General features: G+C 37.9%; 1 protein-coding gene across 6 annotated transcripts in view; it reads left to right on the top strand.

Annotated features, from left to right (window-relative positions):
* Window positions 1-25,352, top strand: part of LOC139936967 (uncharacterized) — a 63,939-nt gene that overhangs the window by 22,091 nt on the left and 16,496 nt on the right. For all 6 annotated transcript variants that reach the window (XM_071931845.1, XM_071931843.1, XM_071931844.1 and 3 more), the window contains exons 6-19: window positions 4,256-4,366; window positions 5,309-5,444; window positions 11,699-11,819; window positions 12,251-12,489; window positions 14,951-14,991; window positions 15,893-15,962; window positions 16,721-16,903; window positions 17,905-18,017; window positions 19,541-19,704; window positions 20,788-20,905; window positions 21,512-21,658; window positions 22,789-22,923; window positions 24,030-24,158; window positions 24,696-24,824. In XM_071931845.1, coding sequence (XP_071787946.1) covers window positions 4,256-4,366; window positions 5,309-5,444; window positions 11,699-11,819; window positions 12,251-12,489; window positions 14,951-14,991; window positions 15,893-15,962; window positions 16,721-16,903; window positions 17,905-18,017; window positions 19,541-19,704; window positions 20,788-20,905; window positions 21,512-21,658; window positions 22,789-22,923; window positions 24,030-24,158; window positions 24,696-24,824 — 1,836 coding nt within the window. The remainder of the gene's footprint in view (window positions 1-4,255; window positions 4,367-5,308; window positions 5,445-11,698; window positions 11,820-12,250; window positions 12,490-14,950; window positions 14,992-15,892; window positions 15,963-16,720; window positions 16,904-17,904; window positions 18,018-19,540; window positions 19,705-20,787; window positions 20,906-21,511; window positions 21,659-22,788; window positions 22,924-24,029; window positions 24,159-24,695; window positions 24,825-25,352) is intronic.

The raw sequence follows: 25,352 nt of genomic DNA, 5'->3' as shown, positions 1-25,352 counted from the left end.
TTGTTGGGAGTATAATCTTTTGTCAGACATATTAAAGGGAAGGTACACAATTGGTAGTTACCCAAAACAAATATTAATTTAAAAAATGACTTGGTAACTAGCATTGGAGAGCTGTTGATAATATAAAACATTGTGGGATACCACTCCCTCTGAAGTAGTGTAATTTTTGAGAAAGAGGAAATTTTCCACTAACATAATGAAAGACTTCTAGCTAGAAGTCATTTATTCTTTTCTGAAAGCACACAAATTCGTCCAACAAGGGTGTTTTTGTTTTTCTCACAACTTTGATGACCAATTGAGCCGAACTTTCACAGGCTTGTTAATTTATGGTTATGATGGGATACACCAAGTGAGAAGATTGGTCTTTGACAATTACCAAACGTGTACCTTCCCTTAAAGTCTCTGCAGTTGAACGTATAAAGTCAAAATGAAACCAATGTGAAGTGATGTATTAAGGAAAACCTTTAGGGCCTAGACACTTCCATATTATACTACAGTGACGTCCTGGATATCAGGGTCCATTTCTGGGGCGGAAAATTATCAAAGCTTCATAACTCAAATCTTACCTGCAAGAAATGACTAATTTCAACAGACTCACACTCCATGGCAGCATATATTTTTCTGCGGTGGGTTTTGATCGTCATATATTCTTCACAAATCCGCCACTTTCATGAAATAATGCAGCTCCCAACGTTAAGGAATTCCCATTCGTGTTTGTAATGTCACAGTCTGCCTTGTGTACGCAAGACGCAAAGCGCGCAAATCTTGCGTTGCGTTTGCGGTGACCAAGAATTCATCATGCGTCTTGCATTCTGCGTCTTGCACGCGTATGTAAACGTGTACGCACGGCAGCAGAAAACACTGTGAAAACGATCAAAACAGGAATTTTTTACGCTAGGAGCTGCATTATTTCGCGAAAGTTACGGATTTGTGAAGAATATATGATGACCAAAACCTACTGCAGAAAAATGTATGCTGCCATAGAATGTGAATCTGTTGAAATTAGTGGCTTGTTGCAGGTAAGATTTAGGTTATGAGGCTTTGAAAATGTTCCGCCCCAGAAACGGCCTTAATAGTTAAGACTCTGTATTCTGTGTACAGAAAAAGAGTCCTATATAGGGCTTGGGCCTATATTATAGCTAGGCAGATTAAACATTCATTTGTTTTATATGTTAATGCAAAATGATATAGGTTTGACCTTTGTACATGTATATTCCTAGGTATTATGTAATTCAGTTAATTTTGTGCAAATGAAGATTTCTTTTCTGTTGTATTACTATTACATGCCTGGAATTTCAATTTTTGAAAAGGCCAGTTCCAAAACGGGGGCCACAAGGCCTGCGTGTAATTCCTTGCCTGGTATTTTGTTCTCATGTCCGTACCTCTATGAGTCCGTCATGTACCTGATCAATTGGACACTGATTGAAACTACTATTAATTTATTTGTATTTATTTTGATCACAAACTAATTGAATGATACGAATTTAAGTGCCATCCTGATCCTGATACTTCTCTGGAATAATTTTTGCAAAAATTGCAGTCCCCATAGTTTTCGAAATCCTGTAAAAACAAGTTGAGATGATAGGTACACTTATAGTTTGTCTTCAGTGAATATGTAATGTACATGTACAAGGCCTTGCGGTGCCATTCTTCAAGCTGCCTTGAACCTTGTGAAAAAAACAACTCTGCTCTAAGAATTGGTCATTCACTCATGACCAAACAAGTAATTGTCCCAGACATTGTTCAATTGTAACTCACAAAAGATCCCTGGTTGTCCTGCAGTCCAGTGGACCAAACTGTGGGCCAACCTTGTGCATTGAACCAAATCAGTGGTGCCATCAGTGACATAACTTTAATAGCTGCATTTCATGTCCATCAAGTTATCATTTATTTAGTCTGCTCTTCGATTAACTCTTTACCAGGTAGATCTTTTTTTATGCAAATTAACAGTGCCCTAGATGAACTGACATACATTGGAACTCAAACTTGTCTTGGATAAAACCCGCAAACACCAACATTCCAGTTTTAAACTGTCCTTGATCTTTTTTAATGCAAATTAACAGTGCGCTAGATGAACTGACATTCATTGGAACTCAAACTTGTCTTGGATAAAACCCGCAAACACCAACATTCCAGTTTTAAACTGTCCTGGATAAAACCCACAAACACCAACATTCCAGTTTTAAACTGTCCTTGATCTTTTTTTATGCAAATTAACAGTGCCCTAGATGAACTGACATACATTGGAACTCAAACTTGTCCTGGATAAAACCCACAAACACCAACATTCCACAGGTCGTGGATCCGAATCCCACTCGAGTAATGTGCCATGTGATTTGTTTTATTTTTACAGAGGTCTGAGAAAGTACCGAGTATACAGTGCTAACACACGTTGGTGTATAAGTTTAAAACCCAAATTAATACCCTCATTCCAGTTTAAACTGTCCTGGATAAAACACATGGAACATCGACATTCTAATTTTAAATTCTCCTGGATAAAACCCTCAAACAACAACCACATTCAAGTTTGATAAAAACCCGGATCAAACCTACCATAGCCCTCATTCCAATTTTAAACTGACCTGGATACACCCTTAAACACCCACCATTTCAATTTGTATAACTCTGAATCCATCCACCCCTAACATTAACCCTGACTCACATATTTTTTATACCCAAACTTCGTTTTCATTTTCTTAAACAATATTGTTGGCAGACAACAACAAAAGTTTTTAAAAAAGTGAAAAAAATTGTTAACACCCACTTTAATTTTCAATGGAGTGAATGGCATGACTTGGCTCAATCTCAAAATGTCAAAACTATGACCTTTGATCAAATGCACGAGTAGCATTTACTTATGAATCATTGAGTATTTCCCCTATACTGTGGTTGGGCGTACCAGGCTCAGTTTACTGCTTCAAAAGTTTTACCTCCAATGAATAGATTAAAATGAAATTATACTGGCACAATACTCATGTCACGTATGTATGAATCTGGAATGTTTGCAATTGTTGTTGTAGCGAGAGTGTGTAGTAATGTGGTTGTATTTTCTGCCTTTGAACGCTGTGGAATATGCTACCATATTCAGAAGATTGGTTATTGCTAAAAGAAATATCAAACTTAACCATAAAATAACTATTCAACTTTCAAAGCTTTCTTGATTTGAGGTTGAATATGATTTGATACAAATCATCATACTTGTCTTTAAAATGCTGTCTTCTTCTAGAGATTTGTAATTGAATTACATCTTTTTATGCAAGCAGCAATGGTATATAAATATTGACTGCTTTGAGTGCTAAGGTTAAAACTACGACTCCTGAGGTGATCTCGGAGCGTTCTATTAGTCTTCGGACTATCGCATGGCAGAGGACTACCACATGGCCGCGGGTTTCTACTACCTAGTAAAACTAAGGCATATCATGTGACGTGCTCTGAACCAATGTAAAAGGCAGAATTTTGGTCTGAGTGTTATATATAATATAAAATGTTACATGTTCAGGGAAATAAAAATTGATTAATTGCCAACCCTTGTGGAGGAGGATGTAGTTGAATTACAATTTAATTCCAACAGTGATTTGGGAGTAGTTGGAGCGGAAGTTTGATTTATATTAGGATACTTTATCTTGTAATCTTCTTAAAAATAGAAAGTTGTTTTAAGTATTGGCTCCATCGTTGGATGCGGAGTAATTTATACATTGGCAACCAACCAAGTCTCGTCATAAATAGTGAACCTCCTGGCCAATAAGACATTTGCTGTTGGATTTTGAATAATGTCTGGTACACTGACTTGGTTGGTTGCTAGTGATCACTCAAATTTGTTGACAAAAGGCGGTGTTGGTTTGTCACACAATTTGTAGCAAGCTTGTGTTTAGCAACCTCCAGATAGGTACTACATGTATGTAGGTCTTCAGTTAAATCTAAACCCCAAGCATACAAATTATCAATCAAACAAGTTAAGACAAACATTTTCCTTTCAATTTATATTAGTCCCGGCCATATTTCTATACCTTCCGGGTAGTAATTAAAAAGCAGGATAGTACTTTTCAAAACTGAGAAGTCTCTCAAACATCCGATAAATCTACTCCGCTGTAGTAGACATGGTAGAAAAAAGAAAGTCAGTTCTCTAAGAACAAACTCTACCTGGCAAGAAGAAACACTCATAATATTACCGCAAACCAAATATATATTGATACCATACCACCATGCAATGCCTCAAATCCTATATAAATGTAATATTTGTTGATGTATTTTTCAGCTTGTCTAGCCAACCAGTGGGGACCTAACTGTGCCAATGCCTGTACTTGCCTCAATGAAGCAGCGTGTGATGCATCATCAGGAAACTGTACCTGTACTGCTGGATACAGAGGTAAATATACAACTATGATATTGCAATAATATTCTTAAAGGCACTGGATTCACTTGATGATAACTCAAAATGATTGTTAGCATAAAAACTTGAATGGAAATTTGCAATGGAGAGCTGTTGATGGTATAAAACATTTTGAGAAACGGCTCCCTCTGAAGTAACAGTTTTTGAGAAAGAGGTAATTTCTCACCTAAATATCCAAAATACTTCAGGCCTGAAGCCTTTTATTATGCATCTGAAATCGTGCGACAAGTGTGTGTTTTTCTGTTAGTGTTTTCTCTCAAATTTGATGACCAATTTAGGCAAAACTTCAACCAGTTTGTTATTTTTTATTTTATGCATTTGTTGGGATACAAAGTGAGAAGACTGCTCATTGACAATTACCAATCGTGTCCAGTGCATTTAAAGCCGGTAGTGATTTCACAGTATTCATTTCTACATTCATCCATGCATTGGACTATCTTGTACACAAGTTTGACATAATTTCACTGTAAGCTACACCCACTTACACCCACTTTACTTCACAAGTTAAAGAATTGGACTTGGCTTTTATATTCATTCCTCGAAGAGTACTGTAAATGTCTTTTCAGAACTAAAAAGTTTCATAGGAAACTTAGGGTTGTTGATCATTATTTTCTGTCATTTTTCAAAGTTGTAAGACATGTAAGACATCTGCTTGAGTTTATTGAGATTCTTGGGGTGGATGTTGGAAACTAAAGATGACCAAGGTATATTTGCAGGCCTGGTACTTCCTGGAGGTAACGCAGACAATTGCTTCCATGTCCTCTGGGTGCCCTTGAAATGCTCCAGTAGAAATTTACTATTTACTCATAGGGTGCTCTTTACCAAGGAGAAAATGCCTTTCCTTTCAAAAAACGAAGCATGCAGGCCTGTATTTAAATTTATCTGTATATGTCTTGATTTTGATTCATCTTTGTGCAGGTACTAACTGTGACTCTCCATGTCAACAAGGACATTTTGGGTCAGATTGTTTACTGAACTGCCAGTGTCTGAATGGAGCAACCTGCCACCATGTCACAGGGGAGTGTACATGTGCACCGGGCTACCAAGGAGCATTGTTAGTATTCATCAAATAATAATACATGTAGGAAAATAAACAAAGCAACAACAAAACATTAACAACTACAACAACAACAAACAACCAGATAGATTGGAAGAAAAAGAAATTAATAGCCATATACGGTGGCCTTGGCAGCACTTACATGTAGTAAGCAGAACACAGCTACACTAGTTGCAAAGCAAAGACAAAGGCTGTCGAGGCTATCGTAGAGGATGTCACCCTGTTAGTCATGTGTCTGGACACTTCAGAGTTTTCTGACGAAATTTGTCTGGAATTCATCTTTTCATCAGATGTCGCCTTTGGTAAAACCAATAAATACATTAAGAAGTAGTGAGTACATAGATGGCCTATGAATCATTTAGAAGTGTAAACACCCTTACCAAAAAAGTCCTATCTATAGGCAAAATACCTGTAGAATCCTATAGGATTTGTATAGGTTTCTTATAGAATTCCTATAGAGTTTTTGTAACTTCTTTGATTCCGATAAGATTCCTGTAAGATTCTTTAAGATTCTTATAGGGCTTTTTTTGTAAGGGCAGATCTTAAATGGGCGTAGTTGGATTTCTTGTGAAAACTTGTAATGGACGGCTCTGTTGGGACGTATGTACATGTAGTGTACAAGTGAAAGTAGTGTGCGATTAGGGCTAGAGCGGCTTGTATCTACATGTAAAACCTCTTTCAGAGTCAGTTCAGGTAAATAGTTGACATAGTTGCTCACGGTCGAAAAATGAATTTTTTTTTTTACTTTGTTGGTGGAAGGGCCTTGGGGTGCAAGTAAACAAAATTGTATTTTCAATTCTATATAGCCCGTTGCCATGGTTACGGCTCATTTTGTTTTTTTGGCCATTTTAGGCCGATTTTGGGGTCTGAAAAACTGGTTTTTAGCTCATATTTACAACTCCACCCAACCAAAATGCAACATTATTTCAAAAAACCTTTTATATAGCTACAAAGTATCATCCTTGGCCTTCCTTGAGATAAAAAATTATTGCTTTAAATAACACCCTTGTGCTATTTTTGCATTATGCATTACAGTATGGTTTTAGAACTTGCAAAATCAACATTTTTACCCTATTTTTGGACCCCAAAATGTCAACTTGCCAGGGGTCTCAGAAAATTTCCCTTTCGGCTGTGATTAGGGCCAACAGTGGTCTTTCCATATCTGGTGTCAAAAACTTGGGCAATCGTATCCTGTTGTGACAGTACTGCCTCAAAACTAGACTTTTTTCCCCAAAACATGAAAAATGCCTTTTTAAGGGTCTTTTCACATAATATCGAAATACGTGTCCACGAATTTTGTGAATGGTAGGATGGTAGGGACTTGGGGTCCAAATAAACAACATTTACATTTCAAATCATAATATAACACGTTGCCATGGTAACAGTTCATGTGTGTTTAGGCCACTTTAGGCTGATCTTGGGGAATGAAAAACTGTGTTTTCATAAAACCTTTTACATCACTACAAAGTATCATCCTTGGCTTTACTTGAGACAAAAAAATATTGCTATAAATTCCCCCCTTGTGCTATTTTTAGAACGTGCATTAGAGTATGTTTTTAGAACTTGCAAAATCAACATTTTTACCATATTTTTTGCCCTAAAAATTTCCTTTTTTTTCAGGGGTCTCAGAATATTTTCCTTTCGGTTTTGATCAGGGCCAAAATTTGTCTTTTTTATTTCTGGTAAGAAAAACTTATGAAGTGTATCCTGATGTTAACAGTACTGTCTCCAAAATAGACTTTTTTCCTCAAACAGAAAAATGCATTTTGAATTGTTTCTTCTTCATATTGAATTTCTAACATTAAAAAGTAATAATTCTATCAATCTTGCAGCTTTTCCTTAGCACTAGTGGATTACCCAACATTGATCAGGAACTGTTGATGACCTTAATTTTACAATTTGCCCGGCCCAGCCCCAATCATATTTCTTGACATTGCATAAAACAATGTTTTGTGAATAGCGCCTCTTTTTGTGAAAGTGTTCGGTTGTTATTGGTGTTTTCATGTCTTCTGGGTAGAAACACTGTGTTTATTGTATCCTGTTGTGACTGATCATGCCTTATGTATAGTAATTTTTCCAAAAACAATGCATGCTTGTTAAAAATCTGGCACTGTTTCCATGCCCTTTGAGTAATGAATACAAAGTTTTTATTTAAACATAATGGTATCCAACCAAACCATAACCAATGCTTTGCCACTGAGAGTTCTTGATTTGGCTATTTTACCTATTGTACAGGTATGATTCCCATTGCAAGTAGACTGCGATGAGCATTCTTTACAATTTGTCTTTAATACAGGGCCTACTCTCCTTGGTCCCTGCCTGCTACCAAATGTAAAACTTTTCTTAGAGATAGAGATCATAAACAATGTAGTTTCTGTGCTTGCGGCAGATGGTTTGGAGCATCCAATCATGTCCAACACAAACGTGGGAAATTAAAAAGCCCGCTTAAAAGTGTTGGAAAAGTTTGCCACACTCAGAAAAATATTTACACAAGTTGTGTAAAAAAAACCATGTTTTAGAGGCAGGGGGTGAACCTGCTAGCAGTTAGGTAAACTTTTACCAGTTCGTTGCAGGGTAAAACTTACACAACAAATACTTACAAACTTACTTCGTTTAGGAGTAAACATATTTACCTAAATTTTAAGTAAACGCTAGATATGTAAAATATTACACATTGATTGTGTAAACCTTACACTTTTATGACATGTAAAACTATTCCGCGTTACCCTTTGTATGGGTTAAAACTTTAATTTACCTTATAGCTGTGTAATTATTATTATTTTACTGTTTGTTTAGGTAAAATGTTTACTTGGATTGTGTGTAGTCGTACACAATTACATATTTTTACCGTTGTACCCTTTTCCCGTCTGAACGTTTGAGTAAGGCCTTTTATACTGCCTGTTCGTGCTCGTCGAGCAAAAGTTACAAGCATGGGGATTTTGCTCCTTGATGGACGTAATGAAAGGTGAGTTTCTCAAAGACAATTGCGATCTGCAGTCATATACACAGACTGATGTGTGTCATATTATTATTATTTGTTAGTTTTTACAACCATTTTGGCCTACATTTTTGTCATAAACGTGAAGATGTCTGCAGCGCTATAAAGTGGGCATGTGTTGTAACGTGTTGCAACATGTTGTTTTGCTATATCAGCACTACAGCGCTGTATACATCTTCAAGTTCATGGCAAACATGTAGGTAAGAATGGTTGTAAAAACTAACAAATAATAATACGACACACATCAGTAGATATGACTGTAGATCGTAACAACTTTTGAGAAACTCACCTTTTAATACGTCCACCTAGGAGCAAAAATCTCCATTCTTGTTACTTTTGCTCGACGAGCACGAACGACATGACTGCATGGACTGAGACGTTATCAACTTGTCACGCAGACGCGCGTGCGCACACGAGGGGAAAAACAAAAAACATAACTTGCATGTAAATACCGGATTCTTTTCACAGTTCCTAGTAAGACCTACCAATGCCATGTAAAGTTTCTCTTTACTTCGGTAAATCTTACATAACTTTGATTAACTGCAATACTTACTCTCAAAACATGTATAGATTTTTTTACACGATCAACAAAAAACATTGAATTGTTTATCACGTTAAATAAACCAACTCTTTTATTGTTTGCAACAGTACAATTGAAAGGAACCCCACCATAGATGGGGGAACTGCTTACAGAAGGCCAAAGCAGGTGAATGGCCATTTAGCCCTTTAGTCCCTGCACCGCCCGAGTTTGCTGAAATCTAATTTCTCAAGAGTCTTGCAGTAAATTACTGGAATCATAGTTCAAATTTTAAAAGATAGCCATGGTTAATGTGTATGCACAATTTTTTACCCTTTCGGTAATATTTGTATAAAAGTTCTCATGGGAACAATAAATGCCTCTCGTTAAACGGCTACGGTAATTTTTATGGCGAATATTTTTGTGCACGGATAAAATGAACACAATAGTTTTTCAAGGCTTTTTTCTGGCTCAATGCTCATACTGATTAAATGCGAAGGCGTTAATTTTTGACAATATCATAAATGATGAACAGTTTCCTGTTTACTAATGAGCGTTTTATTTTTCGTAAGAGCTAAATTATTTCATCATCATTAGCTTTGACAAGTCAACTGTGAAGGGAGAATTAATAACGATCTATAACAACTAGATATATTAACAAATGCGTAGACCTACTAATGACTATCGAGTTTTCTTTTGATGTTCCTTTCCTTTTTTTCTACAAACACAAGCTAGCGAGGTTTCCTCGTACCGCATACAGTGTATCGCTATAATGCGGCTGGGCGGTACAGCGGCTAAATGGTTAGATACTTTGGATACAGTACTTGCTCACTTTTAGAGCCTCTTTGTTCTGATTAGGATGATAATGTTTAGTTTGGTAGCGGGCAGGGGACCAAGAAGACTGTTATAAGGCCATGTAAAGACAAGAACAGTAAAGATTGCTCATCGCACTACTTCTCTTCTTGCAATGTGAATCATACCTGTACAACTAGGTAAAGTAGTTATGACAAAACAAGAACTCAGTGGCTTAAAGAGCATGGAAACAGTGCCATATTCTTTTAACAAGCATGCTCGTTTTTGTTTTTTATCAATTCAAACTAAGGGATAACTTCAAAATGCATTTTTATTGTTTTTGGAAAAATTACCATTTTTGAGGCAGAAGTGTCACAACAGGATACAATAAACCAAAGTGTTTCTCCCCAGTAGACATGCAAACCATAATGATAGCCCATCAAAACAAAAAGGGAAATATTCCGAGAACCAATAAAACATTAAAGACAGTACAAACTTTCTTGATGTGCAAGGGGAATTAAAAAATGTGACTTTCAAAAAAGAGGCGCTGTTCACAAAACTGTTATTTTATTTTATGCAATGTCAAAAAATATGATTGGACCAGGGCCGGGGTGGGGCAAATTATAAGATTTAGGTCATCAACAAGTCCTGATCAATGTTTGGTAATGCACTAAACCTACAAAGTGCTTATAAAAGCTGCCAGATTGATGGAATTATAGCTAACTTCTTCATGTTATAAATTCAAAATGAAGCAAATATTTCAAAATGCATTTCTCTATGTTTTCGGGGAAAAGGGTCTATTTTTGAGACAGTTCTGTTACATCAGGATACAATTGCCCGAGTTTTTCTTACCAGAAATAAAAAGACAAATTATGGCCCTGATCAAAACCGAAAAAATATTCTGAGACCCCTGAAAAAATGGAATTTTGAGGGCAAAAAATATGGTAAAAATGTTGATTTTGCAAGTTCTAAAAACATACTGTAATGCACGTTCTTAAAATAGCACAAGGGTGAAATTTATAGCAATATTTTTTTGTCTCAAGTAAAGCCAAGGATGATACTTTGTAGTGATGTAAAAGGTTTTATGAAATAATTTTGTTTTTTGGTGGGGAGGAGTTGTAAATATTAACTTAAGAAAACAGTTTTTCATTCCCCCAATATCGGCCCAAAGTGGCCTAAACACAAATGAACGGTTACCATGGCAACGTGTTATATTATGATTTGAAATGTTAATGTTGTTTATTTGCACCCCAAGTCCCTACCATCCACAAAGTATAGGAAAAATATTCCTTTTCTTTTACCATGGACATGTATGTCGATATTATGTGAAAAGACCCTTAAAAAGGCATTTTTCATGTTTTTGGGAAAAAAGTCTAGTTTTGAGGCAGTACTGGCCCAACAGGATACAATTGCCCAAGTTTTTGACACCAGATATGGAAAGACCAATGTTGGCCCTAATCACAGACGAAAGGAAAATTTTCTGAGACCCCTGGCAAGTTGACATTTTGGGGTCCAAAAATAGGTTAAAAATGTCGATTTTGCAAGTTCTAAAAACATACTGTAATGCATGATGCAAAAATAGCACAAGGGTGATATTTAAAGCAATAATTTTTTTTCTCAAGGAAGGCCAAGGATGATACTTTGTAGTGATATAAAAGGTTTTTTTAATTAATATTGCATTTTGGTGGGGTGGAGTTGTAAATATGAGCTAAAAACCAGTTTTTCAGACCCAAAAATCGACCTAAAATGGCCAAAAAATTAAAATGAGCCGTAACCATGGCAACGGGCTATATATAAAATTGAAAATGCAATTTTGTTTACTTGCACCCCAAGGCCCTTCCACCCACAAAGTATAAAAAAAATTCATTTTTTGACCGTGAGCAACTATGTCAACTATTTACCTGAACTGACTCTTAAGAACACATTGGTGAATTATTCTTACAGATGTGAAAGCCGTTGCCTAGATGGAACCCATGGTGCAGACTGTTCCCAACAGTGTCGATGTCAAAATAATGGCACCTGTGATCATGTGTCTGGAATGTGTGAGTGTCTTCCAGGTTTTATGGTAAGATACTAACGTTGTTATTTCATGTCCATACATTGTAGCAGATAAGAAGAAGTTTCAAAACAATGTAACAGATTGCCTGTTCCTATGAATGTACTATAAGTGGTTAGAATAACAACTTCATGTTGTTGGCTTTCGGTGGATGTTTATAAAATCGCTCAAAACAACTTCAGATTTGGGTTATTTTTGCGATCGGTTGACAATGTGAGAAATCCATTGACAAAGGATATCTCACATTGTCAACTGATCGCAAAAAAACCCACATGCGATCTAGCTTTGTTACCTCAGTACCTTGTGAATCTTCATGTGAATCTGAATACAAACTAATAGTGTTGCTCGCAGCCAATTGCTTTGTGCAGTAGTGCTGTACCTCACTAATAACGTCTTATGACCTGCAACTCACTTGATATTGATGTACATGTACTGCCCAGGGTGATGTATGTGCTGAGTCTTGCCAACGAGGTACCTATGGGAGAGACTGTGCAAGCTTCTGTCAATGTTACAACCAGTCACCGTGCCATGGTGTGACTGGTGAATGTCAATGCAGACCAGGCTATACAGGACAGAGATGTGAAATGCAATGTCCTCCTGGTTTCTTTGGTCAAGACTGTACTGGTTTATGCCAATGTCTGAATGGTGGAACCTGCTCCAATGTAGACGGTACTTGCAGGTGAGAGAAGTAACTGATTACTCGACCACATTTCTTGTCAAGCACATTTTTTGTAACTTATGTTAGAAGGTAACAGGTCATCAATAAAAGGAGACTTTCGAGACACTGGGGGCAGCATAACAGTCATTTTTTGCAGTTCTGAGCGTGCGCGCACATTGCTCTGTGTTGTGCGTGTAGGTCTGAGCACGCACACTACTATTGAGAACTTTGATAAAGGACTGTCCAAAAGTCTCCCATTGGAATGTCATGATATTTTAGATTGTAGAAATTAATTACCGTATTTTCCTGCGGATAAGACGCTCGGCGGACAAGGCGCAGGACGCTAAAATGACAAAAAAAAATTCAAACGTCAGCAGACAAGGCGCACCGCCGCACAAGGCGCACGTTTAACCGCAAACAAAAGAACACCTGGCGCCACCCGTTGTCGGTACATTGACACAAAGACGTAATTTGTTGCCTTTGAGAACCTACGTATACCGACATTTATCCAATCAGCCAACGCTGTATATTGTAAATAACATAAAGTTCGGCCCAATCAGCGGGCAGAAACCATGGTCCACGCACTGTCTGAAGTTAATTTTATTTGCAACATGAACACAATGCCTCCCTGGACACATCCATCCGACGTCCCCACAAACTACGAGGATCCTTGCTGATACAGATACATTGCAACGACAGACGGACGTAGCGTGTGGGTGTAGTAATGTATCCTCCGGCCGGGATGTCGCTGCATGCACATTAATATGCACATGTACACAGTGGATTGCGCTGCTCAATCTCGAGATTGCACAACAGATGTTGGCGACCATGTGGGCACCGTATTGAACGATGTTCGCCGATGGGTTGCGCTAAGCCGTCGCATTTGCGCTGCCTGGAAATGCGCCAAAATTCCTACGTGACTGTGCGGATCCCAAGCATGCCCAGACATAGCCTGAACGTATGCAGTCAAATTCCATTGCGGACTTGAGAGCAGTGACTATTGGGCATCTATATCACTGCACGTTCATTGTATCCAAAGGGAATCACTGGATCTAGCGGCAGGGACCTTCCGGATAAAGACAGGGGCGCAGTCTAGCCCAGACAAGTCGAGTCTTATCTCAATGTGTTTATTGCTGGTTCACGTATTTTTTACCAATAGAGGGCGTTTAACCTCACGCTATAGACCTTATCGCAAATACCAATGCGCAAGCGCAGACTGTTGAATGAGGTGCATTGTGGCATAGATATGAATCAAATTTTGCTACCGCCTAGACCACAATGCACCTAATTCCAAGCTTTACGCGCGCGCCCCAGTATTTGCGAAAAGGTCTATTACAATGTTCCAAAACGCCCTCTAGCGTTCAATGTTTCTTGTTGCGTGATTAAATTTACAGACCTCGGAACGGTTGCGTTTTGGGGCTAATTTTCTGTGTCGTTTTGAGAGATTTTACAGGCAAGTTTCATGCAAGGGCAACCATGATTTTAACAACCGTTCCTACCCGAAGTTTTGAAGCAATAAAATAAAATAAACCCTCAAAGTTTACCACACAATAGCGGTTGGCTGCATGACGTTTGTATGAAGTTATTGACTGTCAATCGTTTTCGGAACGAATACCCGGCCACACAGAAAACGTTTGTACACTGCCGACGTCTGTTGAACCGAAAGCTAGACGCATTGCGGCATTAATGGAATGAAAGCACGGTCATGGGGAATAAACATGTTGCAGCATTGTTGGAATAATTGGACCGTCTGGGGGATTGCGGCATTGTTCGAACGAAAATACGGTCACAGTGTCTGAATAGCCTTGTTCGACCGCATTATTGAGTAAGGATTCTTCACACAAAGATCGTTGATTTGAACGGAACATGAAGGTATTTTTTATTTCACGCAGTGATCATAAAAAAAAATCAATCGTCAGCAGACAAGGCGCACCGAAAGATAAGACGCATCGATGTTTTTGGGGTCTAAAAAGTCAGATAAGACGCGTCTTATCCGCAGGAAATTACGGTACATTTACCCGGTACACATGCGTACAGACCCTCATGGTTGGCAAACGCCATAGAATTGTGCACTAAGCAGAAGCACAAAACAGCCCGGTGTTCCCTCATATTTGCCAACCAAAATGTTATTGCCCAAAATAATGTTAGTGCGCACGCGCTATGTTCAATTGGAAAGGGTCCATTAGTGATGGTACATATTATTAAAATCACAAGTTGCTTCACACTGATTGCCTATGAACTCAATTAATGTTACCAGTAATAGCATGAAAGCCACCATCTGAAATGAGAAAGAACAGCCCACACAAATTTAATTTTCAAGATTTATCTTGTTGGAATATGGAAATAAGTTCCACTGCCATGACATCTTGATGCAGTGAGTATTTATTATTGGCTTGAGCTAAAATACCATTGACAATATCATTATTTTATGTACAAAGTGATATGTTGAACAAATAATATGATGTGTGTTATTCAATTCCAGATGTCCACCTGGGTTTACAGGAGCAACTTGTGACCAAAGTAGTAAGTTTTTTTGTTATGCAGAGTTTGGAAAAGGGATTCAGATTGGGCCCAGACTGCTTGCATGAAAGCCCAAAAACAAACATCACCTTTTCAAAGCTTGGTCAAATAAGTTTTATGAGTCACTGTGAACAAAAACACAGTTTGTGAACATGCAGACAACGGCAGATTTGTGTATGACTTGGTGAATGTTTGTACAGTTTAGTATAATGACTCCATTTACATCAAATGTGCCAACAAAGGCAAGCCATTCAGGACTCTTCAGAAACATTCTTGTCCATTCATTGGTGTTTACCTTTTAGGGTTTACAGGGAATCTTTCTGTCAAATTTCTTTTTAAGCTCTATAAGTTAAAGGATTTGTGTATTTTTTGTAACACAAAACATAATTTCCACAGATTTACATGAAACTTACTCATTTTTGAAGATAATGATGGTAGAAAGCTTCCCCTATAATATTACTTGCTGAGGTGCTGTAGTTTTTGAGAAATGAGCAAAACAATGTCACAAAAATAATTTTGTCTCTGGAGTCAGTCAGACGAAAATGAGTTTTTCATGTAAAAACGTATTAACCAGTTATGGTATGTTGTGGTAAAATACTAAAACTGGTTTTCCATTTTTACATGCTAAAACTGAGACTAAAGTGATTTACATGACTTTGTTTTACTCATTTCTCAAAAACTACAGCACCTTAGTAAGTAATATTTCAAGGGAGGCTTTCTATATCTTCAAACTGTTTTAGTTTAACGAACATGTAAATCTGTGGACATTGTGTAAAAAGTACCTAGACCCATTAAGGGGATATTTGATCTATTTACTTACTACTATTGTTAGTATTAAAGTGCAATTCCTGTCTGTTGCTTAAAAATGAATATTGACAAGCGCTTGGTTGTATTTTTGTTGCAGTATGCCCGCTTTGGTACTACGAGACTGACTGTCTAATGGAGTGTACATGTATTAAGGAACACTCTTTTGCGTAAGTTGTTACATGTCTTCTAGATTTGTTATTTGTAGTTATAATGGTCCAGATACTGGTGTTTAGTCTTGGTCTATATCTCAGAACTACTTCAAGTTATCACTCCGTCAATGAACACTCTCGACACTCTTGGGGTGACAGGTCCTTTTCTTCAGCTGCACCACGCATCTTGATTTCTCTACCACTTAAAGTTAGATCTTGTCTTTGTACAACAAAATTCAAATCTTTTCTCAAAACTTTTCTTGTGTCACATGTTTTCAAGGACTAATTTTTGTTAAAGTCTGTTGTCTTTTGTTTTGTTTTTTGTTTTACTGTGCCTTGAACACCCAGCAGGGTGGTTATGTGAACATTACATTAGTGCCCTGGTCATTTGACAAATAGCATTCCTTTAATCTTCTCAGCTCCCTGGGAGTATACAGCCCGAGTTGCCGTGCGCCCAGAATGCTTTTACTAACAATACCAACCCCTTCCCATCGCAGGTACCCATTTATACCCCTGGGGGGAGAGAATCAGTTATGGTAAAGCATCTTGCACAGGAGGCGCAAGTTACGACCGGGATTCGAACCCACACTCCGATAACTTAATCACCAGAACTTGAATAAAATGCTCTTAACCGCTCGGTCATGGCGCCCTAGGGGCCATATATTTGCTAGTTCACAGAGCCGAGTCTTTATATCACATGTTAATACACCCAGTCTTTGACCAATCAGAGTGCATAAACTCTGAGGTATTTACTAATGTTGATTATTTCTTTGTAGTTGTCATGGTTTGACCGGTCAGTGTTTCTGCACGGATGGCTTCGTTGGAAGGAATTGTGAATACGGATGTCCACATGGCTTATACGGTTCAGGCTGCTATGAGATATGTCAATGTGAGTACGGTGCACGCTGTGATAGAGTGGATGGCTCCTGTACATGTAGATCCGGATATCAGGGACTTATGTAAGTTACTTTTTATCAAACGTCTTTTAGATAGATAAATAGATACATGTAGATAGTAGATTAAATGGTTTACACAGCTTGAAGACAATTATAGCAGAAAGCCTCCCTCAAAGTATCACCTGCCTAGGCGCTGCAGCTTCTGAGAATTGAGCAAAATAATGTCACGAAAAAAAACCCCGCGTCTCAGTCCTAGCATGTGAAACAGATCCACCAGCTTTGGTATAACTATCTACATGTAACTGGTTAACACGCCTTTAATGCCAAAATAATGTTTGTCTCACTGAGACAAAAATTACCCTCGTGACCTGTGTCACCTACTTCCAAAAAACCACACCACCACAGTAAGCAACACTTCAAGGGAAGCCCTCGACCATCATCATCCCCATCCCCAAACCATGAAAGCCCATTCAAGTAGATTTAAACACTTGGCGTTAGCACTGTATGAACTCAAAGAAGTTATTACACATAGTGCTACTGCAAACCCCATATGATTATACTCCCACCATGCAAAGTTTCAAATCCTACTTACTTTATGAACAGTTGTAGCAATTTGTATTCAAAAGGGAACATTGAAGTTGCTCAAGTGTTTTTTTTGCAAAGAAACAGAATTCTTCAAACATTGTAAGAATCGGCAATTAAATCACACACATCTTGACACATTTAACCAGGACCCAATTTCATATAGCTGTTGAGCAGAAATACTGCAAGCACAAATTGAGTGGGGCACCAGTTGTAAACTTAATAGAATTTCGCCGTGTAACCAGTTAATGTTCAGCAAAATTTGTCTGTGCTTAGCAAGACTTATGGTTATAGGCTTTATGAAATTGGGCCCTGGCTTCATTATAATTGTTTTGGATATTCTTTTGTGTTGTTGATCTCACCACTGACTATGAAGTAAAGAGGAACATCAACTACCAAAACATCACATTATAAGAAAGAAAGCTTAAAAAACAGTTGAAAATTGACATTCATTCTGTATGCTTTGTTTTGATTGATTGTAGATGTAATGAAACATGTCCAGCTGGTACCTATGGGAATGGGTGTGCGGGTCTGTGTGACTGCCAGAATGGGGCTACATGTGATCACATTGATGGTAGCTGTATGTGCAGTAATGGTACGTAAAACAAACCTTCTAATCCATTCAATTCCATGCAATGAGAGTCTGGATGAACACAAATTAAAGACACTGAACACTTGGGTAATTGTCAAAGACTAATCTTCTCACTTGGTTCCCGACATATGCATAACATAACAAACCTGTGAAAATTTGGACTTAATTGGTCATTGAAGTTGCAAGAGAATAATGAAAGAAAAAACACCCTTGTTGCACAAATGTGTGTGCTTTTAGATGCATAATTAAAGGCTTCAGACTTTTATTATTTGAGTGAGAAATTACCTCTTTCTCAAAAACTAAGTTTCTTCAGAGGGAGTCGTTTCTCACAATGGTTTATACTATCAACAGCTCTTCATTGCTCGTTTCCAAGTAAGTTGTTATGCTTACAATTATTTTTGAGTAATTACCAATAGTGTCCAATGCCTTAAAGGTTATTTTATGACACTCCATGGCTTGTAGACCTTATGCATTGACATCACCCAGCTGCCAGGTTGGAGGTAAAACGATGACCAAACAATCCAAACACACAGATGTAAAGCGTGATGTGCAGGATTGGCCAATACACAACCTTCCTTTTGACCTGTAAGCGACGGCACCATACTGAAGTGAAATCATATGCTTAGGGTCTATGCAAGAATTTAGTGAACATGAGAAAGTTGCATAACGATAAAGGTCCCTAATGACAATCAAAACAACCATTTGATAACTCTGATAACATTGGGTGCACTTGCAAGGTAGTTAGGTGGCCATAAACTAAACAACCCGTTGTAATTCATAAGCGGTTTGGTTATTATAGAAATGATTACTATATTGTTACAAGAAAGATATATTTGTACCTCACTTGCCTGGCTCTAATGTTTATTATGTTGTAAGTAAACAATTGCGTGCAATTAATAAGTGTAATAAAGGGGTCCAGATTTATACAGCAGTGACTGTGTTTCTCTTGTGTGGATCTATACACCATACAATATATATCCAGTTATGTAAGCCAGTATGACTAAACCAAAGATACAAAAGATGGCAGCCTTATTTCAAATCTATACAAAATGGTGTATGGCAATGCAAAAACACTCCAATAATTGGATACTTATGAGATCATTTTATTTACCCCATTCAAGGAATGAATTGTGTAGTTGTTTAGTACCAAACACACCAAATGCAAACAATTAGATTTTGGAGGATTTGGGTGGTTTGGGGTTCATATGCTGTGATTATGCTGATGTGGAAGATCCGTAGACTAGTTCAATGGATCTTTATTCTCTCAGTCCATATTACTGAATAAGAATTTACTCAGTTAATATGCCTGTGATTTTTGTTCAAAGAATTCAGGAAAGTACTGAGTATACACTGCTAAAAATGGTATTCTTGAAATAAGAAAAATATCATTTTTTTTACACAAGAAATAAATTCTTAAAATAAGATGTTTTTCTTGTTTCAAGAGTACAATTTTTAGCATTGTACACAGTCTAACGCACTTTGGTGTATGGTTAAAACCCAAATTAATAAGAGTTGCTTTGTTACAGGTTGGCTAAGTGTTAAGTGTGATACTCCTTGTAGTGCTGGTTTATATGGTGAGGGTTGTAACCAGCCTTGTGCATGTGCCAATGATGCTCTATGTCATCATATTACTGGAGTATGTGAGTGCCCACCGGGTTGGACTGGAGCCTCATGTAATCTCATATGCAGTGTAAGTAGTCAACATGGGTATAGGTTAAAGGGATATGTTGCTTTTGATCGGTCGAGTTGGTCCATGAAAAATGTTTGGAACCGTTTGTTATAAAATGCATATGGTTAGAAAGATGTTTCAAAAGTATAATATAATGATCAACACAAACATGCACGGTTTTCCTTTTATGTCGTGAACTAACACGGCACACCATTTTGTGGAGTCAAGTTTTTTACTCCATAGAATGGCCGACTGTGTTAGTTAGGAATACCCTGCAATCTCGAGGCATACTTTTGAAACATCTTTCTGCCCATACATTTGATAACAAACGGTTTCAATTGCTTTTCACGGACTAACTCGACCGATCCAAAGCAACGTGTCCCTTTGCTTGTATGTGATATCACATGAGAAGTAACCGTTTAACATAGTGTCCTTTTTTATTCAGATTGCTGCTCAAGCATATTTACCTACAACAAAATTCAGATGTTAGTCTTGTGATCCGTATCTGAAGGTTTTCTGAAACCTCAGTGCTGAAAACGCTCATTTTTTTTTGTTTCTTGAAGTGTAAAAACAAAACCTCAGTGCTAAAAACACAAAATTATACACTATTTTTGTGTGATTGCTTGCACAGAATCGTCACATCCTTTAATTTGTTTTCAATCTATGAACAAAACATGTTAAATCTGTAACAATGGCTTGATGGCATACTCATTAAAGACATTGAAACTATTCATAGTTAAACTGTTTACACTTATCATGGCATGGTTGGCTTGTGCGTAAAGCGCTGGCCTCTCACCAAGGTGACCCCAGTTCAATTCTTGGCCAGGGCCATATGTTAGTTGAGTTGTGCATTGCTTCTCTGCTGTGCCACAAGGGTTTTCCAGACAATCCTGTTTTCCTCCCTCGAGAAAAAACATTAACACTTTCGATCTCTGGCTGTGCTCCGTGGTCATAATGGGTTGATGTGGCTGGCTGCCAAATGCACCCTTGCATGCCTGCTTCTCGAACACATAGCCGCGTCTTTCGCAATTCAGCTTTTAGCTGTGAGTAAGGATGACTAGCCTCCCAAATTATTTATAACTACTGTTTGATTTGTTTGTACAGGATCGTAAGTATGGAAAGAACTGCATGCATAGCTGTGATGTGACATTGTGCAGTGCTACAACCTCTAGTGGCTGCCATAGTATCACAGGGATGTGTCAATGTACAGGAAGTTATACAGGTTAGTCACAAACTAAGACTACAGGGCTTAGAAGCTCAATTATTTTGCTAGACTGGAATTTATTTAATAAGATCGAAACCAAAATGAACTGAGAAAGCAATAATCTTGTTTGTCGTACAAGTGTACTTCCATACTCAACATAATAGACAGATATTGATCAGACTCTTGGACAACTATTTTTTTCACAAAGATATGGTAGCCTCTTATCATTCAATTGATAAACCTAAGGCCACCAGACTTGTCAAGTTCTGAATTAACTGGACTGATGCTTAAGTCACTGCCTCGGGCCTTCATTCCATTGTTAAATTCAAGTCCGGAATGCTGCCTCCAAAATCATCTGTACATGGGTTTTTTAATTGATCCCGCTATGCTAGTGATTTGGGCTTGATATTGACTTTATCAATATATTTCTTGCCAGTGTCATATCAGACAGGTCAAAGTTAATGGAATGAAAAGTGATATTACAGCCATAATCTTAAGTTGTTTCAATTTGAAATAGTGAGATACAAATAGTGTCTGTCTCTATTACTAAAACTCAGAGAACACAAATCTCTGTGATGTGGAGAATATTGTGAACTGAAGTTGATATTGCTTTGTTATTCTCAGGTGTACATTGTGACAACCCATGTCCTCTAGGATTCTGGGGTAGTGCATGTAATATGACATGCAACTGTATGCATAGTGGATCTTGTTCAATACTGGATGGATCATGTGAATGTCAGCCTGGATACACTGGCAATGCCTGCCAAAACAGTAAGTTATATGTCAAGCTTGTGGAAATATAATATGCTGAGATCTCAGCCGGATCCTTCCCACACCGCTACCTCCCCCCCCCCCCAAGTATGAGCAACTCATACACAATATGGATCCTTGATGTGAAAAACACATCCAAAGACATAAACATGTATGATAGAAATTTGTATATCAAAAAGGGTCATTATTTTGATTTCAAACATCTTAAGGGAAAATATTGCTTGACAAATATTGCAGGAGTTAGCAATTGTACGTTTTTCTGCAACCAATGTACAATAGCTATGAAGTATTTACTTCTCATTGATGTCAAAATGGATGCGGGAATTGAACTCTTTATTCGGCTCATAAAAGGCACTTAAAAACAGACTAGGCTGTCATGGCCTAGTGGTTTAGAGCATCGGATTCCAGTTCTGGTGCTTTAGTCATCGATCCCTGTCATTACACTTGTGTCCTTGAGCAAGACACCTCACTAATTGCTTCTCTTCACCCAGGGTTATAAACGAATACCTGCAAAGCTAGAGGTTGATATTTTGTTTGAAAAAGCCTTGGGAGCATCACAGCAGCCCAGGGCTGTATACTCCCCAGGGAGCTGAGAGAGATTACAGGAACATTAGTGGCCCAATGACCAAGACACTAACCTAATGCCCATAGAAATGTTATTCTTAAATGCGCTGCATAAGAACTTATTATTATTATTATTGTTAGTATTAATATTATTACCTGATTATTTGACCTATTTAGCTGTGAAGGGCATGGTGAAAGGCATCTTTGAAAATAAATACATTTCTTTTCAAGCCACATTGAATTACCTTGAAGCCAAGTTCACATCCTTTGAATGCCACTCGACAACGGATTGTGTTCAACTTCTGCGAGATATTCGCAGCAAAAAACAGCCATGTGACGTGAATATTTGTATTGCCTTGGTATTCGCAGGAAGTATGAACCGGGCTTAACTATTAATGGCCTTGTTTTAGGTCCTTGTAACTCAAGCTTTCATTAACTGTAACCCCCTTCAGTTCTGACATGAACTATGAACCACCATCTGGGAGTATTCGTTATTGCAGGACCTTCATAGAAAGTGTTGGTATTACTTTGTAACTGACTGTTATTTGTTGTTGCATCCTAACTAGCTTGTCCGACCGGTTTCTATGGCCCAGACTGTGTACATACCTGCCCATCTTGCACTTCTAGTAACAATAACTGCCATCCAGTCCATGGGACCTGTGTCTGCTCAGCTGGGTATAAAGGATACAATTGTGACCAAGGTAAGCTAGAACCGTTATTCATAATATACCTAAGACAGTTTATCCATTCTGATTGGTCGAGAATCACGAGGTGTTGTTTGAACGGATGATATAACACCAGTAAAAAGTGTTATAACATGGGCGTGACATGCGCGCTTGCACCTGTGCGTATAAGACAGTTTCTTCATTCCTATTGGTCGAGAGCAACGGCTGAAACAGGTGGCCACATCACACGATACGCGCTACGCCCACAGCATTCCCTTATAAGGAGTTGTTTACGCGAAGGCAGCGGAGGGCTCTACCATTTCATAGCTGGAGGGGTGTTGTGTTGAAAGAAATGATTAAACAATTATAATTTTTGCATTTAATTTACGTTTTGACCAAAACGTGTTGATGCTTTTTGACCGAAAAGGTATTTATGAATGGGAATCAAAGTGTGTTGAATCGATTTTCAACGAGTGGTTTAAACCCGCCGAGGCCTGGTTCTTGGTAATTTACCTCGACTTTGTCTCGGTAAAATTATCAAGTCCAGGCCTCGGCGCGGGTTTAAACCACTAGTTGAAAACCTCTTCACCACACATTGATTCTCTTACTCTTACTGTGTCAATTTTCTTTTGAATCTCACTTCAGCCTCGAGAGCGCAACCTAGTGCAAATTGTTTCAAACACAAGAGACCACTTGCATATGACGTCACTCGCTCAAAAAGTTCCCTCACTGAGGCCAAATGATTGTAGCTGCCCTGTGTTTGAAAAGTGTGAGCATTGGCTCAGCGCGTTGCCTCAGCGCCTGGTAGCGCTTCGTGTTATGCAAGGGGTCTTAAAAATTTTAAAAACTATTTGTGTAAACTTACCTGGCATAGTGTCAATATAAAAAGCATGCCTATAATTTTGAAGAAAAGAAAAATTAAATTGTGTCTTTATTATTTAGTGCAATGTTAGTAAAGGCACATACATTTTCAAATTTACATTTAGTCATGTGAATAACATTTTATTTTGCAGTCATAATAACTGTTATTGTTGTAATATTTTCTCTGTACAGTACGTGGAGGTATTGTCATTTTTGTTAGTTTATGTCCTAGTGTCGACAGTGATCTCAGTTGTTTTCTTTATTCATTGTGTATTCCTCAGTGTGTGAGAGGGATTACTATGGGCTTGAATGCATAGAAAGATGTACATGTCAGAACAATGCATCATGTAATCCTGTAGATGGGAGATGTGATTGCCAGCCTGGATGGATAGGCACTGATTGTGAACTAGGTAAGTACATTGCAAGTAGCTGTCACCATAATATCTCATCTGTCAAGTTTATTACTATTACTTTCAACTATTGAGTAATTTGTTGAGAATGAGAAAGATTAGTGTTTCACAACAGCCCAAAAGGTGCTGGCACTCATGAAAGTGCACAATTTAAGTATCAGCCCTGGGAGTAGGTGTCAACATGCCCCTGGTGACAGTTGATTTGGGTCGATAGCCAAAATTATTTAAGTGTAGCCCTCAACTTGAAGTGGCCGTCCAGCCTTGTGATGCTGGGCGATAAAAGTCCTGTCATTTACATGTATAACAAATTTAAATGAATAATCACCATATCTAACTATGGATATATTGAAGTACAAAAAGCATGTATAGGAAATAAAGCATCTATTGCTGGGAATTTGAGATTGAGTCTCTTGAATGTCTTTTCATGATACCAATATTGAATTGTCATTCTACAATTGAATAGTTTGATTTGATGTAAGCGTGATTATGTTTCAGAAGTGATTGATTGATTAATTGCTTATTGTTTATTAATTGAAGGATGTCCTGATGGTAAATACGGCATTAATTGTGCATTTGACTGTCTGTGTCATAATGGTGGGACATGTCAGGTGTTTGATGGAGAGTGTAAATGCCCTTCAGGATGGACTGGTCCAACATGCACAGAAAGTAAGTACAAACACAAAATACTACATGTAACCTCCTTTTTGCAACTAGTCAATAGACCTTTATCACGGTGCAGCCATCTTGAATTTCTGTCATTGATATCAATGTTACCAATCCAAGGCTGGAAGAACAAACTAGTCTGGTTCCTAATTGCAGGATGATTATTAGCAACGTTTATTGTTATTTGGTATGAGAAACATGACCAAGATGGAGGCACTTGCAGAATGACATAGGTCTATAGAGTGGCAGGACCCAATAGACCATATGAATATGACTTCATTTGAGCCGAGGCTCTGGCAGTCAAAAAGAGGGTTGGTCATTGGTCAGTCTTGTGCTTCGCTCTTACAAATCTATGCATTTTCCAACGTTTCATCGATGGTCGAAGATGGAGACTTGATAATGGCAATGCACAAGGGCAATTTCATGGACAGTCACATTAAACTTTTCGGTGTCATTTCTTGATCTTGGTGCTAGTAGTTCTATGTGAGATATTCTTTCCTCTAAGTTTATAGACTGATTTGTGAAAGAAAT

The sequence above is a fragment of the Asterias amurensis genome, chromosome 5 (assembly GCF_032118995.1).
Source record: "Asterias amurensis chromosome 5, ASM3211899v1".
NCBI lineage: Eukaryota > Metazoa > Echinodermata > Asteroidea > Forcipulatida > Asteriidae > Asterias > Asterias amurensis.
Note: the sequence above shows the minus strand (reverse complement) of the source record. Positions and strands in the feature narration are given on the sequence as shown.